Source organism: Gracilinanus agilis, chromosome 5, assembly GCF_016433145.1.
Source record: "Gracilinanus agilis isolate LMUSP501 chromosome 5, AgileGrace, whole genome shotgun sequence".
NCBI classification, from domain to species: domain Eukaryota; kingdom Metazoa; phylum Chordata; class Mammalia; order Didelphimorphia; family Didelphidae; genus Gracilinanus; species Gracilinanus agilis.
Window position 1 is genome coordinate 290,014,027 of NC_058134.1, and position 18,433 is coordinate 290,032,459.

General features: G+C 46.7%; 1 protein-coding gene across 1 annotated transcript; it reads right to left on the reverse strand.

The window, feature by feature from the left end:
- Window positions 1-794: 794 nt before the first annotated feature.
- ACVRL1 (activin A receptor like type 1) lies at window positions 795-16,640 on the reverse strand. The gene is made up of 9 exons (XM_044679646.1): window positions 16,576-16,640; window positions 13,681-13,938; window positions 13,011-13,222; window positions 12,568-12,667; window positions 11,817-11,963; window positions 10,997-11,272; window positions 9,876-10,073; window positions 3,514-3,644; window positions 795-2,067 (listed from the first exon to the last, which is right to left on the reverse strand). Exons 1-9 carry the CDS (start codon window positions 16,616-16,618, stop codon window positions 1,933-1,935), a joined length of 1,500 nt encoding a protein of 499 aa, XP_044535581.1. The 5' UTR covers window positions 16,619-16,640; the 3' UTR covers window positions 795-1,932.
- Window positions 16,641-18,433: the final 1,793 nt, after the last annotated feature.

Here is an 18,433-nt window from a genome sequence, read left to right on the forward strand (position 1 = left end):
AGCTTTTCAAGGACACAGGAAACATTTCTTGGTGTGAGCTAGGCTCTGGACCTGGAGTTTCTGCAGCCTGGGTTTGTACTGGATTTCCAACACACCTTCCATATTCTCTGCCCTCCCCACAACCACCACTGCTGCCAACCCCAGTTCTCTGCAGACACATACACAGCCAGCACGTCTAGCCCATCAACCTGGTCAGATTTCCAGGTCTTAACACTCCATCCTAGGATGCTGAGTGTAGTAGGGGACACTGAGCCAAAGTTTCATCATATGAAAAATAAGGGTCTTGGACCTTCTGACTTTAAGTCAATGATCGTGTGTGTCCTCTAAGCTAAGGAGAACTTGTGTCAAACACTTGGGAGCCACTAGAGCTGGAGACTTCTCAAGGTCAGGGCCTTTTCATGGACTGTTTGAACTGAACAGGGCCCTAGAGATGATCTCCATTTTATACTTTCAGGGGATGGTGTGGGCAGCTGCTTTTCCCAATGAGAGGGATGGCAATCAGGATATTGTTGGCATCTTTAATGCCAATTTGATAGTGAACTCATGGGATAAAAGGTCCCAGGATGGTACCCAAAATGGCAGAGAGTAAATGCCATTAGTCTCAGCACTAGGGGTATTACAAAGTGGGCAAGGTTTTTTTGTCATCTCCCTGACTCAGATGGAATTGCTTTCAAATCAACTATGGTTCAAATCTGGCCTCAGACACTTCCTAGCTGTGTGACCCTGGGCAAGTCACGTAACCCCCATTGCCTAGCCCTTACCACTCTTCTGCCTTGGAACCAATATACAGTATTGATTCCAAGTAAGAAAGTAAGGGTTTTAAGGGGGGAAAAATCAACTATGGGTGGGGTATGTTGGTAAAAATCAAGAGAAGAAGATGAATTTGTATTGGGTAGGTGAGTAGAGCCTTAGATTCAGCTTTCTACAAGGAAGGCTCAGAAAGTTCTAGACCCAGCCTTCTGTTTATTCTGGAAGCCCCCTCAGGCTGGGCACAAGCATTTCGGGGCCTTTTGACATCATTGCCATCTTTCTCGTGACTTGCCAACAAAGGCACCAGTCCCACTCACACTCAGCAATGGCCTGGGAGAGGCTTGAAAATTTGAGGTTTTGTTCTAAGATAAGAGATTTGAGGTGGAGGTTTCCCCTTGGTCAAGGCAGGGTTCAGCGACCCTAGGCAGCTTCTATTTCCAATGAAGGGAGAGAGGAAGGATGCAGTGGGGCCCCTTGGAGTTGAGCACACAAGGCCCCTTGGGCAGAGGCATGCTGGCTCAACCCCAGTCTTTGATGCAGCCATATGATAAGGTATCCAAGTTCTCATGGCACAGGGGGAATATAACGTGGCATTGTGCCCAAGGTGCTTTGCTCTGGGAGAGTGCAGTCTGAAAGGGATTTGGGAGTCTGTGCCCCCTCTGCTGACCCTGGGAGGTAAGGGCACAAGCAGCAGGTGAGACGGAGCAGCCTGAGATTTCTGTCTCTGTGCTTGTTCATACTTGCACCAGGGGGATTGGGTGGCAGGGGGAATGGAAATCCTCTATCCCTTCCCCCAGTTAGGTGTTGGTGGCTTCATCCTAGGGCAGTGTTCTCTTGCAGCTGGGGCCAGCTGGGATCTAGACTTCCCGGGGAAGGAGGGGTGAGTGTGAGTGTGCTGGGGGTGGGGGAGAGCCAGGCGTCAGGGAGACTGTTCCTTCAGACTGGGCTAGATGCCCTGGCATCAGATTACAGGCCCAGCAATATTTTTGGCTGGGAGAGCTGGGGGCTGGAGGCGTGGAGTCCAGCAGCCAGGGGCTGCCCTCTCAGGGGACCACCCTCCCCACTCCCCTCCTCCTGAGATCCTGGATAAGAAGGAAAGCAGACTCTGAGGTTGTGAGAGGTCCAACCCAAACAGCTCCATAGAGCCCTCCCCAGGGCATAGAGGGTATGGGCACCAGATGGCTAGTGAATCACTTTGGGTTTCTCTACATTGGCACAAAGTTTCTGTAGGGTCTTCTTGATGCGAAGAGCCGTGAGGCGAGCTGAAGGGTTGGGGTACCAGCATTCCCGCATGGTTTGTGCCAAACCTGAAAGGAACTGGAAGACAGAGATAGGGAGGGAGATGGATTGCAAAAGGGAAGTAGGGAGCATGGAAAATGGGAATAACCAAGCAAAGATAAGGAGAGGGGGAAGTGGGGAATGGAGGAGGGGGAAAAGCAAAGAGGGAAATAGAGGAAGAAAAGGAAGGAGAAGGATTGAGTGGCAAGAGAGAGGGAAAATATACATAGGAGAGGAGAGAAAGAGGGAAAGAGGAAGAGAGATAGAGAAAGACAACAGGAGAAGCATTATTTTGCCATCTGGATCCTACTCCCATTAACAGTCCCTTAAAGATATCTAAATTCCCCACTGCATGTCTTCCTTATCCTTGGGGATACTGTTCTGTCCAGATTACCCCAATCGGGCAAAGATACCACAACAAGATTTGGGGGCAAAAGTAGGAGTTCACTGAGGCTGGCCAGAGGTACCCCAGCCCCTCCGACAATGCCACAGGTGAGATGGACAGAGGAAATACCTGCTTCGGAAAACATTGGGGCTCCCATAAGAGAGAAATGTGGCTACTCAGCTCATGCATTCAGGGCCAGGCAAGCTTGGCTTACCCCATTCCCAGAAGCAAAGGAGGCCCAGAGGGAGCTAGTTCCAGAGACCTACCTAGGGCTGCTGTATGTGTGTATGGAGCTGTCCAAAAGTAAAAGAATGCCACACTTGGAGTCAGGAAAATCTGCCCTCAGACATTTACTAGCTGTGTGGCCTTGGGCAAGTCATTTCACCTATTTGCCTCAGTCTCCTCTTCTGTAAAATGGGGATAATAATAGCACTCACCTCTCAGATTTGTGAGGATCAGATAAGATAATAATCGTATTTTTGCTCAGCTCAGTGTCTGGCACATAATAAGCACTATATAAATGTTAGCTATTATTATTACTGGGTTCCATATCAGCCATCAAACTGAGGCTGGATGACCATATGTAAGCCATGTAGTAAAGGGTTACCAGTTCCATACCAAATGGTCTAGATGCTGTCTGAGATTCCTCAACAAGACCAAGATAATAGGATCCTCGAACCCTCTAGTGGAGTAATCTTTCTTGGCCCTTCTCTGCCAAGCTCAGATGGGAAGAGATATGTGTCAATGTCCAAAATGTGTGTGTATACATATACACATGTATGTATATATATATATATGTATGTATACATACATACATACATATATATATGTCCCTGCCAGTGCCTGGCACATGCTCAATGCTTATTGACTTGGCTCGATGTATTGTGTACTAATGGATTAATCCAATCTTCCAGGATGGCTCCCGCTGGCCCTTCGTCCAGTGAATTGTCCAGCATCGCCCCATTCCCCAGCCCACTCCCCACTACCACCCTGGCACTTGTTCATGATAAGATGAATCTTCAAGTATTTCCACTCAGAAATTCCTCCTTCTCCTCCCCCATCCCTCCAAGCTCTATCTCTTTTGGCAGCTGCCAACTCACCGGATCTGCAGCAAGCCGGTTGGGAATATTGGGTGTCTGCTGGTCCACACAAACCACCTTTTTCATTTCCTCAAAACTGGGGTCATTGGGAACCATGTCAAAAAAGGGTGGTCTATAGTCCTCCACGATGCCTGGGAAACAGGGCAGAAAATGGTAACACAATGCCCCACGTGGGAGGTGGGGTACAGGATGGGAAGGATAGTGGGAAAAGGTAGCATCTATCACCAATCTATACACCAATCTGGGTCACCATTTTTATTTATCTTTTAAATCCTTAATTTCTGCTGTGGAATCAATACCAAGGCAGAGAGCCATAAGAGCTAAGCAATTGGAATCAAGTTACTTGCCCAGGGTCACATAGCTAGGAAGTGTCTGAGGTCAGATTTGAACCCTGTCCCTCCCAACTCCATGCCTGTAACTGAGTCACTGTTTTTAGAATAAGAGGTCACATCCTATCTCTGCAACTTTCCACATTTGTGAACATGAGATAAAGGATCATCCATTTAATGCCAAGAAGGGACTTTAAAGGGTGTCTAGTCCAATTCCCTCATTTTATGATGAGAACCTAAAGCCCTCAGATGTTGAATGACCTGCCCAAGGTCACACAGACAGAAAGTACCAGAGCCAAGATTCCAAACCCAGGTCCTCTGACTCCAATAGAAGCCATCAGCTAGGAGTTCCCTCTCCTCCTTCCTTCCATATCAAAAGCTTCTCTTTTGCTTTACTACTGTGTCTAACGAAGGGATGGTCCCTCTTCTGATCAAGGCCAACTGTAAGTTCTCCCTATTTATATTCTCTCTGACTCTTTCAGTAATCTCTCCTTCCCTGTTCCCCTGGACTTCAGCATGCCATCTCCTGACTCTGTGCATCTGAACAAGCCATTCCCCATGCCTAGAAGGAACTGTTTACCCATCTCTTGCTTTTCAGATCTTGTCTTCCTTCAAAGCTCACCTTCAGGACCAAAACTCTCCCCCCCCCCCAAGTAGTTAGTCCTCTTTCCCTCCTCAGTGTTCCTTGTAATCTATATAATAACCGTGTAAGTTGTAGCTTCATTCCCCACTTCCAGAGAATGTAAGCTCCTTGAAGGCAGGAACCTCCCTGTTTTTATTGGTGTCTGGAATATTAGTTCAGATGTTTTTGAGTCACACCCAACTCTTTGTGACCCTACTTGGGGTTTTCTTAGCAAAGATACTGGAGCAGTTTGTCATTTCCTTCTCTGCTCATTCTATAGATGAGGAAAGTGAAAACTACTGAATGACAACAAGCCTTGAACATAATCGATGTTTAATAAATGCATGTTGGACAGGATTGCAGACAACTTGCTGGAGGAGAATTTTTGAGGCTAAATTTGGTTCTACTTGGTCAAATGCTTTCATTTTGGAATCAATTAAACAAAAAGCTCCATGGGATGTTATATTCACTATACCTTTAATTTAAACAAATGCAAATTCATATTTATGTACACTTCATAGTTGTCCAAAGAGCTTTTTCCACAACCGCCTCATGAGGTAAGCAATACAAGCATTTTAGCAGTAGCTAGATGGTACAGTGGTTAGAGCCCTGAACCTGGAATTTAGAGAACTTGAGTTCAAATGTGACCTCAGATACTTTCTGGCTGTGTGACCCTTGGCAAGTCATTTAGCTTCTTCCTGCCTTAGTTTCCACATCTGAAAAATGGAAAGGATAATAGTACCTGCCTCCCAGAGTTGTTGTGCAGATCAAATGAGATATTTGTAGAGTTCTTTGCAACCCTTAAAGCACTATGCAAGTGCTAGCTGCTATTATTATTATTATTTAATAGTTGAGGAAACTGAGGCTTAGGGAAGGGAATTACTCAAGGTCTCACAAGCAGTAAGAGTAATGACAGAATTAGAACTTGAGTACTTTGACTCAAACCCTAGAGCTCTTTCCATTATACCATAATGACTCGGATCAGATCAGACTAGTGGTTCAGTTGGGTTTCTGCTGCCCTGTACTCTAAAGCCATCCTCCACACAGGTGCATCCTCCTAAAGTCTGACAATGTTACTGCACTGCTCAGTAAACTCTAGTAGCCCCCTATTAACTTTGGAATCAAATGTAAAACTGTTTGGTATTGAGTGTGCTTTATAACATGGCTACAACTGTAACCTACTCTACTCGCCTCTATGTACTCTTTAGTCTAGTGATACCATGGATACCATGTTTTTTAAGCCCTTACTTTCTAAGTAAATCAATACTAAGTACTGATTTTTAAGGCAGAAGAGTGGCAGGGACTAGGCAACTGGGGTTAAGTGACTTGCCCAAGATCATCTAAGAAGTGTCTGAGAACAGATCTGAACCGAGGACAATTCATCTACAGGTCTGGACCTATCCACTGGACCATCCAGTTGCCCCCAATTTTTTAAGACCCTTTCGTTCTGTCTTAGAATCAATATTGTGGATCAATTCCAAGGCAAAAGATAAGTAAAGGCTAGTGATTCTAAGATGGAAGGGAAGGATTTTTTTTAAAAAAGGATTGTGATATAAAAACAAAATAAAAGAAAGAAAATGCTTCCCATAGAGCAGCAGAGGGCTCCTGGGAAATCCTCGTTCAAACTGAAAGGACCTCTAGACCTAGAGATGGCTAGCCTTCCTGCCCTGTCCTCCAGAATCTTGGATCACAGACTCCGAGCCAGGGGCCAAGACCACACAGGCCACATCCCCATCAGGGCTCTGCTCCAGCTGTTCTGGAGGTGGCTGCCTTCCAACCAGGCCCCTCCTGACTTGCATGTCCTAATCAGCTCTGCACTGAGGCCCGAGTATGTCTAATGGGCCTTTAATCAGAGCCGGGGCTGACACCAGATTACAGTGTTTATAATGAACACTGTCTGGGTGAAGCTGAATGAGCTTGCCTTCTCTTGCCCTGAGGAGCAATTGGGCTCCTCTGCTCCTTCTGCCTGGTGAGGATTCTTGCCTTCTAGGATTCTGGGGAAGGGAGATTCACCTGATTCCAGATGCCTCCATTTCCCTCTGTCCACCTAAAACCTCTCCAGGCTTCCCAGGCGGTTCCTTGGGGGCCAGGACTCAGAAAAGGCAGACATCAGACATGGAGTCAGAGGAGCCTTTTGGACCTGTGTGACCCAAGTATTTCGCCTTTCAATTTCAATTTCCTCATTTGCAAAATGAGGGGGTAGATTTGCTCTCTGAAGTTCCTTTCAGCTCTAGAGCCTCCGATCTTCAAAGTCCTAGTCTCTCCCCTAAGAGAGACTTCAGCCACTAGGGCTGCCCCTTCTCACATGTAAAGGATCCTGGTCCCATCAGGATGCCAGTGGGAGAAGAATTGGCTAATAGACCCACACCGAAGGCTCCCACCCAATAGTGATTCCCAAGACCACCCCACTGGTGCTCATCATGGTGGTAAAATGGAAGAAGGCAAAAGAACTGGGTAGAATCCAAGCTCTGATATCATTGTAGACAAGAATGAAGCCCCTCAGATAACTTATTCTCTACAAAAATGGCAGCTGGGTGGCACAGTGGAAAGATAGAACACTGGTCCTTGAGTCAGGAAGGACTGGTGGTTTCAAGTCTAGCCCCAGATACTTACTAGCTATGTGACCTTGAGCAAATCACTTCACCTCTATTTGATTCAGTTTCTTCTCCTTTTAAATGGGGATAATCAAGCATCTATCTCCCAGGGCAATTATGAGGACAAGATGAGTTAATGCTTGTAAGGTACTTTGCAAACTTTAAAGTTCTATATAGGGGCAGCTGGATAGCTCAGTGGAGTGAGAGTCAGGCCTAGAGACAGGAGGTCCTAGGTTCAAACCCGGCCTCAGCCACTTCCCAGCTGTGTGACCCTGGGCAAGTCACTTGACCCCCATTGCCCACCCTTACCAATCTTCCACCTATGAGACAATACACCAAAGTACAAGGGTTAAAAAAAAAGTTCTATATAAATGCCTGCTACTTTGGAGTGTTATTGTGAGAAAAACACTTTGTAAAATTTGAAAAACTATAGAAATTTGAGGCATTGATATTATTATTACAACTAGTCTCTATCCTTCCTTGTTACCTTTGGATGCCTTTCAGGGATACGTGTTTTCATAGACTCAGAGAGCAATGCCCTTAAATGCCTCTTAGCCAAGGTAGATCCTAGCAGGTACCAAAATCCATCAATAAGTCAGCTGTAATATCTGTTAAGAAGTCACAATAATGGGAGCAGCTAGGTGGCTCAATGGATAGAGAGACAGACCTGGAAATGGGAGGTCCTGAGTTCAAATTTGACCTTAGATAGTTCCTAGCTGTATTACCCTGGGCAAGTCACTTAAATCCCATTGCCTACCCTTTGCTGCTCTTCGCCTTGGAATTAATATATAGTATTGATTCCAAGAAAGGTAAAGGGTTCAAAAAGACACAATGATGATGATAATGAGAAGAAGACTAGCTGTATGATTTCACTGGGCTAGGGAACTCCAAGATGAGGAAAATCCCCCTTCCGATACAGGTCAGCACCTTCTCTAAAATTTGTAATCTAAGTTGCCAAGAGCAGTGGAATGTTAAATGACTTGCCTAGAGGCAGGACAAGAGGACCAAGGTCTTCTGGGCTTCAAGAAGGAGCTCCCTACCCAATAGCCACATTTAACTTCTCACTAATAGTAATATAATGTAAGGGAATAGTAGAAACTAGGCAACATATTACTGCGGAGTCTAACAATTTAGCATCTTCTGAACAGCTAACAGCTAGGTGGTGCAGTGGCTAGAGCACTGGCCTTGGAATCTGGACAACTCATCTTCATGAGCTCAAATCCAAATAGATATGTGACCCTGGGCAAGTCATTCAACCCTGTTTGCCTCAGTTTCCTCATCTATAAAATAAACTGGAGAAGGAAATGGTTAAACTACCCCAGTATCTTTGCCAGGAAAACCCCAAATGGGGTCAGAAAGAGTCAGACACAACTGCAGAAATAACAACCCAGCAGCAGAAACCTAACTAGACAACTTGGTGGCTAGAATTACACAACTCTCTGGCTTCGGTGGGCTTTCAGAGGAGGGCAAATCCAAATTCTATAAATGGAGAACTCAGCTAAAAAGCTAGTCCAATAGGACATTATCATCACAAACCAAATTATTGCCGGACAGAACATTGATCCACAAAACAACTAAGAGTCACATTTTCCTAGATATCACCATCCCAGCTCTCCGAGCTCTCCTAAACAATATGGAGACAACAGAGAACGGCATTCTGTGTGTGTAGAGTGAGGTGTTCACCATTCCCATCATCCTATCTGCTCCTGGGAAAGCACTGATGATGCTTTCTGGGAGCATATGTAGGATGGGCTGTCATCTTAATACCGTTATTCAAATCCAAAAAGCAACCGCATGTAGAACATTAACTCAGAAGTAGGATAGCAAGAGATCCTATCTGAACCCCATCAAAAAAAGACAAGACCTCAGATCCTTCCTAACTGTGTGACCCTGCACAAGTCACTTAACCCCCAATGCCTGGCCCTTACCGTTCTTCTGCCTTGGAACTAACAGTACGGATTCTAAGCGGGTATTTTTCACCCGTTCACCTTTTGTCTTAGAATTATTACTCACATCTCCTTTTTTTTCCTTAAAAAAAAAAAAAAACCTTTACCTTCCGTCTTGGAGTCAATACTGTGTATTGGCTCCAAGGCAGAAGAGTGGTAAGGGGTAGGCAATGGAGGTCAAGTGACTTGCCCAAGGTCACATAGCTGGGAAGTGTCTGAGGCCGGGTTTGAACCTAGGACCTCCCATCTCTAGGCCTGACTCTCCATCCACTGAGCTACCCAGCTGCCCCCAATATTCACATCTTCTAACCTCAGTAGTCTGCTGTTGTTCAATAGTTTTAGTTGTGTCTGACTCTTTGTGACCCCATTTGGGGTTTTCTTGGCAAAGATACTGAAGTGGTTTGCCATTTCTTTTTCAGGTCATATTACAGACAAGAAAACTGAGGCAAACTAGGTTAACTGATTTATGTAGGGTTACACTGCTAGTAAGTGTCTGAAGCCAGATGGGAACTCATCTTCCTGACTCCAAGGCTGCTGTGCCACCTGGCTGCCTATGGTCTAGTGCTTCTTTTAAGAAAATGCCCCCTTGGTTCTCCTTTCTTTTTTATAGCTAGTCATCATCTTTGCAACCAAGAAATGAAGGCCAAATCAATACTTGGGCCATAGATGCCATTTTGTATCTACAATCTGTTCTTTCTCTGCCATTCTTTCTAAAGCACCGCCCTGGATACCCCCCAGAGACACCGCTCCACTGTGTCTGAACCCCATCTGCCAATCCCTCCATCCTCTGCGACTGAAGACTAAGCCAAATACTGGGAAGGGGAGGCAACCCCTGAGTCCATCAGTCAGGATGAAACAAAATATCACTCACCATTCACTATGGTCCGGCGGGCTATCTCCCATAGCACCAGCCCAAAGGCCCAGATGTCTGTCCACTTGTAGGATTCAAAGCAGTCGGTTCGAAGCTGCTCATCTAACACTTCTGGCGCCATGTACCTCTTGGTGCCCACCCGAGGATTGTTGCCAATGTCCAAGGAGTCACTGCCCTGGGAGTGCATTACCGCCAGGCCTGTGGGTACCAGGGTCTCATCACCTGGGGCTCTGGACCCCGGGACCACAACGTGCTCCCCAGGGCTTCTCCTTCTTGGGGCATTCCTCAAGGCCTAAGGCCCAGAAGGGAGAATCAGGGAGAAGAAAAGGGGAGAAAAAGGGAGGTTGGAGAGAAAGAGAAAAAATAGAGACAGACTGAGAAATAGAGACAGAATCCCACACGTAGAGAAGACACAGGAAGAGAAGGGAAAACTATAACATCTCATTTTTTAAACCCTTATCTTCCATTCAGAATCAATACTGAGTATTGGCCCCAAGAGCAGCAAGGGCTAGACAATGGGGGTTAAGTGACTTGCCCAGGGTCACCCAGCTAGGAAGTGTCTGAGGCCAGATTTGAACCCGGGTCCTCCTCTCTCTAGAGCTGGCTCTCTATCGACCTAGCCACCCAGTTGCCCCTTAATATTTCAAAGTGACTTTAACTGAGATGATCCCACAGAATGCCATGAGGTAATAACAGCTTCTTGGCCTGCTTCATATTCCCATGGTTTGGCACGTGCCGGGCAGATAGTAAACACTCAGGTTTCTATAGCAAGCACTTAAAGCTTTAGGAGGCATTATTGGCACAATAACGTTGGTGTCATTGTGGCCATTTGGCAGATGAGGACACTGGGCCCAGAGCAGGTGAGCAACTTGCCCAGAGTGCATCACTAGTTCATGGCAAAGGCGCAACTAGAATTCAGCTCTTTTGATTCTAAGCATGGGACTCCCTCTGCAGACTAAGAAAGGCTGAGACATGCACAGACTGAATCATAGAAGAGACAGAAACAAGCAAAAAGGAGCCAGAGAGAACCCCCCCCCTCTGCCAGCCTATCTCCCTCCCCTGGGGGGAGCAGGCAAGACCCCACTCCTTTGCTGAGCCAGCAGCACCCACAAACTTCTCACCCAGGTCTGCTATGCAACACTGTAGGTTGCTCTTGACTAGGACGTTGCGACTCTTCAGGTCTCGGTGGGCAATGGCTGGTTTGCCCTGGGTGCCAAAGATTTCCACATGAAGGTGGGCCAGGCCACAGGCAATGGAGTGGGCCAGCCTCAGGGCCAGCCCTCGGTCCAGTGGTTGCCGCTGCAGGAAGTCATACAGGGAGCCATGCTCGTGGTAGTGGGTGATCAGCCACAGCTGGGTGCTGGAGTTGCGGGATGTCATGTCAGAAGCAATGAAGCCTGGAGGGATAAAAGGGAGTCAGGCTCACAGATGAAGGGTGCCAAGGGCAGGGTAAGGCTTTGGGGGTTCCCTCTTCTACCTAAAGACTCAAAGCAAGCAAGTGGTTGGCCTTTATGGGCTTCCTAATACTAATCACTCCCATTTCTTTGGTATTTAAGATTTCCGAAATGGCATCTTCACAAAAGCCCTTTGAAATGGGCCATGCAAGGATTTATGTGTTTTACACGTGATGGAACTACGTTCTAGAGAGTTGGGCATGTTTCCTAAGGTCTCCAACAGCTGAGGACAGACTCCAAGATTGGGCAGCGCTCTTTGTGCTCCACCCAGAGAAAGGGAGAGAGAGACAGAGTCAGAGACAGAGACAGAGACAGACAGACAGACAGACAGACAGACAGAAAGAAAGAAAGACAGAGAGACAGAGAGAGAGAAAGACAGAGAGAGAGAGACAGAGAGAGACAGAGAGAGAGAGAGTGTGTGTGTGTGTGTGTGTGCACGCGTGTGTTGGTTGAGAAGGTGGTGTTGAGGATGACCCAATCTGCTCACCAAGAACATTGTCATGTCTGAGCAGAACTGTGTTGTAGATTTCAGTCTCCCGGAACCAGGACTGTTCATCCCTGGAGGAGAAAATCTTGACAGCCACACTCTCGCCGTGCCATAGGCCCCTCCATACTTCACCATAGCGGCCCTTGCCTGTGGGAAGGGTGAAAGAGAGGCCAAGATGGACGAGATAGCCTCACATACAGAGAAGACATTCTCATGAACAGACCCTCACCTATATATTTATCCTGTACCTTAATTCTGCCCATCTACAGGACTAATGCTGGCCATATTTCTGACCCAAAGCCAATCTCTAGCCTCTTAATCTCCTCATCCCATTCCCCCCAACACCCACAGGATAGCTCCTCTCTTGCCTCTTGCCAACCAAGTAAGGACGGTCCCTCATTTGCTTCCTTCTCCCCAAAGAATGACCCCTCTCTTACTTCTCCCCTCCCCCCCACTACCCACAAGGTGACCACTTTCTTATCTCCCTTCCCTTCCATAGGACGGACTCTATTCTATTTTCTCTTTTCTATACCCTCCTATACAGAATAGCTCCCTCTCCCTTCTCTCACCTCCCCTTTTCATTCCATTCCCACACAGAGTAGCCCCTTTTTTCTCCTCTCTCTCCATAGGATAGTTCCTCTCTTAACTCTCTCTCTCCCCTCCAACCTAGAAGGCAGTCCTTTCCTCAGCTCCTGCCCCCATGCACATAAGGGACTCCTTGTCTTAACACCTTCCTTACTCCCCAGCTCACCCACACATTCCACCAGAGCAATTTGCCGAGCCACGGTCCGCTGGACCAGGAAGGGGAGGCCAGAGCCACTGCCTGTGGTACAGTCACTGTCCAGAAGGTCCTGGAGTCATCAAGGAGAAAGTGTAAAAGGAGAGCTCTCCCCCCTTCCCATCTCTGTCTCCCTTTCCTGGAGACTCCAGCCAAGTTTGGGCTCATAATGGGCTAAAAGCACATAACTGACTCTCTCCCCTTTTCTATCTATTTTTAAGTCTGTGTGATTCTTATCTCACCCTCTACCTTTCCTTGTCAGTCTTTCTGTGTCCATCTCTGTCTCATCCTTGCTTTGTCAACATCTTTATCCATTTCTTTCTTGGCCTTTCTCCCCGTCTTTCCATCTTTGCCTGTCCTTCACTCTGATTCCCTCTCCCCCTCTTTGTACATCCCTAACATTCTGAGGTCCTCACCCCCAGCGTGCTGTCCAACAGTTCCGATGCCTTCAGGATGAGACTGGATTCTCCCAGGTCACATTGCAAAGCTCTCTGTTTCTCACGCCTCCGACTGAGGCGCCACAGGCCCAGGGCTCCTAGCCCCAAGAGAACCAGCAGAGCCAACCCAGGGCCCAGGATCAGTGGCAGATGGTTAGCTCCATGGGGTTCCTCTGGTGGGGCTGGTGTGGCTAGTGAAAGTGGAAAAACAACTAAGATCCACTTTCTGTAAGGAATTCATTTCCCAGGGGACCAGTTAATACCCTTCTACTCCATTCTAATAAACCTCTGTTCACTGAGCTCTAGGAAGCCCAAATTGGACCTGGATAAACATGGATTATAAGCTTTATTTTCTCTTAGGAAGAGAAATATGCCCTGCCCCAAGTCCAAGACAGAGAGAAAACAAGCACTAGGGTTGATGGCCTACACCCTCCCACTCCCAGAGGGCCCTTAGAAACCTGTGATGATTTCCACTAGACTGTGGATCAGGACCAGACAGGCCAGAGGGTCAAGACAGATTTAGAAAGTTGGACAGAAGAGTGTGGTATATGTAGAGGCAAGAGGGAACATAGCTCAGGGAGAGCAGAGATGCTAGCTGGGTTTGGGGGTGGTGATGCCCAGGATTGTAGGCAGAAGAGGAGACCCGCACTTGCTAGCTTCAGGGAGATATTTTGATTGCAGAGAGGGTGGTAACAGCAGTAGTGTGCAAAGGCCTCCGTCGGCAGTCCCAGGCAGGTCTCTTGATAATGGTGGTTACTGCATCCCCGAGACTCCCGGGGTTGTCTCCCTGGCTCTTTTATCAGCCACACAGTGCACCAAGACCCTTGGCAGGTTGAAGATCCCTTGCAGTTGAAATTCTCACAGGCACAGGTCACAAGAGACTTGGACGAGGACAGTGCAGAAACACCTGATGGACAGATGAAGCAGCTCAGGGACTTGGAATCCCAACTCCAAAAATGGGAGACCTTGACACATTCATCCCTGAAACTGGACTCAGGCTCCCATAGCAGAAGGGCTCAGAGCCAACAGCAGCAATAAGGATTGCCCTGTTGTTTGCTTTCTGTGAAAGATATTTTATTTTCTCAATTACATGTAATAACAATTTTCAACATACGTTTTCCAAAATTATAAGATCTAAATTGTCTCCCTCCTTCCCTTTCCTTCCTGCTCTTGGAGATGGTAAATAATCTGATCTGGGTTATACATGTAATTATCATGCGAAACACACTTCCATAATGGTCATCGTTGTACAAGAATACTCATATAACACCAAAACCCCAAAACAATAAAATAATGTAAATAAACTAATGTGAATGCTTTGATCCACATCTGACTCCAACTGTTCTTTCTCTGGAAAGTTGCCCTATTGTAATACCTTTCTGTCAATATACCTTGTATCCTATGCTTGTAATCCTAAGATAGGCTCTTTCATAGATCCATGCATTTATAGTTTGAAAGGACCTTAGAAGAAATATAGTCCTACCTACCCCCATTATATAGAAGAAGGAACTGAGGCCCAGAGAACCAGACTAATTCGCCCAACCACACAGAGTGTCTGAATCAAGATTTGAATCCACCACCTCTAATTCCATTCCCACATTCTTTCTATTGTACCATGGCTGCCTTCAAGTCTTTGAGGCATATTTGGTCTCCGCTGAGTCTCACTCTGGCTTTTAAGGGTTTTTCTCAACCCCATCAATTCTGGCTACTGGAGTATCCAGAATCCCCTGGGGCTTTATATACAGTAAGAGTTAAAAAAAATCAAAACATACAGAAAAGAAAAATGCAATAAACCAACAAAATACAATTAGTTCAGACAGGCAACAGAATAGTGGAGTGTTTGAGGCGTGGGAGGCAGGGTTCTAATCCTGCCTCCATAACTATGTGATTTCCCTACAATGAACCTTGACTTCCTTAATCTATATAATGAGGATTAATAATGTTTGTACAAACAACCTCAAAGAGGTATTGTGTCATTGTGAGGAAAGTTTTTCAAATCTTAAATCTCCATAAAGATGTGAATTGTTTGGGGGGAACAAGACTTCTGGTTTCACTGGCAAAAGGCAATCCCATGAGAAATGTGCTTCTACTAATGCAAATCTGTGCCTGTTCTTCACTTTGAGGCCTTAAAGAGCTATGTGGGAGGCAACTGGAAATTTCATGAGAAGCTCAGGGCCACATAGTCAGTATGTGCTAGGAGTGGGACTTGACCCCAGGTCTTACTCTGAAGCTGGTCTTCTATCCACTGCCTCTCCTGGGAGCTATTAATTGAAGGAATTGACCACATGTTGCTATAAGACCCAAAATTCTGGGATTCTCTTTCTGGATGATCTTTGAGTCCCTTCCACTTTGAATCCGAAATTTATGAAGGTTATCAGCGCTATTAGTCATAACTCTGCCTTAGCCCAGCTGAGTCAAATGACAGCTATGAGACAGATGTTACTATTTCACAGGATCTGATGATATAGAATATATATATATATATTATTAGAATATAGAATATAGTATATTATCTGGGGTCCATTTGTGAGGACTGTTGTCTTTTCTTTCTCAGGCATTTTGGAGCATTTTTTTTACACCCATTTATATCCTCTCCCCTCTGCTTTAGCAGCCACCCACTATCTCTCCTCTCTCAGTCACCCATCCTGTTATGATTAAAATTATCTCAAGAGACTGATTTTTGGGTAAGACGATCAGTTTATTGATTAGACCAGTTCATTGGTTAGGCCAGCATCATAACCAATAAAGTGACAGAGGTCAGTGACCCTCTCTCAATGACCAGAAACCCCAACGCTTGGTCAGACAACTCAATAAATAGAGTTTTAGAAGCTCATTATTCAGCCTCTCCCTTGAACAGCTCAAGACATCTCTAATGGGTAAAAGCTAGTTAAGAGGTGATCCATCAAACTATCCATCCCTCCCCATTCTGATGTCAGAGGGAACACATACCCAGGAAAGAACCCTTGTCCCCTTCACTTACTAATCAAGTTCTATTAAAAGGAAAGGCACTCCTTGGGATTCCTGAAGAAAATGCAAAAGCAGTAGCCTGGATAGAATCTCTGACCCAGATTTCAGACATAGAAATACACACTAATTCTCCCTAAAATACTGGAACTGGGACCTTCCTACTACACGGCCCTGATATAAGAATTAGTAGAGCATATATATATATATATATATATATATATATATATATAGGCATAGGCATAGGCATAGGCATAGGCATAGGCATAGGCATAGATAGACAAAATAGATTCTCACAAGCCTCCTGTCCCTTGTTCTACCAACCTGCCCCCCTTTGATGCCCCCCCATTCATAATTCCTACAAGAGTGCTTGCTTCAGCAGCACATATACACAGTTCCTAGGAGAGGTTCTCTCTTCCTGCCCTTAGCCCCCAAATCCAAGCCCAGCTGCTCAGGCAAAGCTTGAGCAGTACTCCAAGGTCCTCCTTAATAGTTCCCCAGGCCTCATCTTCCTTCCTCTCTGTCCCATGTGTAGATGATGGGTTTCACGGTCCTACTCCCCCACCTCATAAACACTCACCATCAGCCAGGCCCAGAGCCAGCAACAGCACAAACAGGTCCATCCCGGGCAGACTCAGGGCCTCGTCCTAGAGGGGGTACAGGGAAGAAGGGCTGGTCAGGGCTTATCTCTCCTCCTGGGGCCTCAGACACTGACCCTAGGTCCAGTCCTACGTGGAGCCCCCTACATGCCCTTCCCACTCATGCCCTGGGAGTCGAATGTGGAGATTGTTTGAGGTTAGGTTTTTTTATTTTATTTTGGGGGGGGGCATGGGGTGGGTTGTCCTCCTCCCTTCCCATATAGCTCACTCTGGGGAGTGGCCTTGTAAGGGAAGTCCGGGTCAACTTCCCCAATGGAAACCAAGCTGCCTGGGAGGAGTAAAGGGTGTTCGCAGGGGTGGGGGGGAGACAGAGGCCATGGAGTATCTATCAGTGACTCAGAGGTTAGGAAAGCGCCTGATTCTCTTATGCCCTGGCCTCTGAGTCTCGAGCAGAGCCTGGTAGGAGGGAGCCAGGGCATTCTGAGGTGTACAAAAGTCATTTCCTGCTTCTCTTTGGCCCTCCACTGTGTTCCCGACCTGATTCCTCCTCCTGTGTTTATCCTGCCTGCCTCCCTTGCTGCTTTTCAGACTCTTCTTTCTGGCTTCTTCCCCCTGCCCTTTGCCTAATCCTCTACCCTTGCTCTCCCCCCTGCCCCAGGACCACCTTCTCCACCCCCCCACCCCCACCTCCCCCAGCCTGGCGGCCTGAAGCATAAACAGGCGACTGTCTCCACTTCCTGCCATTCAAGGCCCCGCCAGGCTGGGAACAGGAATCAAGATTGTTTAGATTGGGGTCTGGATAGGACACAGAGGAGTCACGAAAGCACTTGGGGGCAGGGAAGGCACCATAGCTGCATTCCTCTGATGGCCCAGGCCATTGGAATCCAATAGCAAGGTAGGCCTGGGGCCAACTATTCCCACACTCAGTCATTATCAGAGAATATCAGGGTGAGAAAAATCATCTAGGCTTTATTTCATTTGATGAAGGAGAAAACTGAGACTCAGGAAGGAAGGGAAATGACATGAACAAGGTCATACAAGATCTTCCGAGTCTGCTTTAGTCCCTTTTATGTACTATGGCAATAACAAAGGACCTGGATTTAAATCTCAGCTGCTATTTACTACCTAGGTGAACTTGAGAAAACTCCATTTCCTCAAATGGAAAAAGAGGATGTTGGACTAGATGACCTCTATAAAGTCCCTTCCAGCTTTGAATCATGTGATCCAATGAATTAGGGTCAGAAGGCAGAGGCTCCCTTGATCCTAGGACCATAAAGTCCTCAATCTGGAGATGGACTTCGGAGCCCAGACCCTTCATTTTCCAACTGAAGGAACTAGGGAGTTGATGTGACTCTTGCAAGACAAATAGCAAACGTCAGAAGTATGAGAATCAGAAGGAAACCATACATGGTCCTACTCCTGCCCCATCCCAACCACCCGGCTACCAAGAGTTCAAGTGTACCTTCTCTGGACTCCCTCCATGACCCCCTCTCCCCTTCGTGTATTTTAGTAACAGGCTCTTGACTCATCCTGGGAAGGGATGGGGGCCCTTGCTAAGGGAGAGAGAAGTGAAACAAATTCTTAGTGTGGCCTTGGCTGGCTAGGAGGTTGCAGGGTTGAAGAGGAGCATGAAGTCCCTGAAGTCCCAACCTGAAGTCCCAGCCCAAACTCTCACCCACCACTTCCTCCTGATTCAGAAACTATCCCAGTTCTTACTTGGCCTTGACAGAAAACTTATCAAATGGGCATTCTACGAGAAAGAAATCCAAGCAACCAACAGCCATTTGATAAAATCCCCCAATGTCTGATATCCCGTATAATGAAATGACAGCCTCTCAG

Bases quoted from the DNA above. Each gene is read 5' to 3' on its own strand.
- ACVRL1 (XM_044679646.1), bottom strand. From the start codon at position 16,618: ATGGACCTGTTTGTGCTGTTGCTGGCTCTGGGCCTGGCTGATG. The intron at 12,668-13,010 runs GTGAGGACCTCA...TGATGACTCCAG, and splicing joins TGTTGGACAGCACGCTGGGG to GACCTTCTGGACAGTGACTG. The intron at 11,273-11,816 runs GTGAGCAGATTG...TTATCCCTCCAG, and splicing joins CAGACATGACAATGTTCTTG to GCTTCATTGCTTCTGACATG.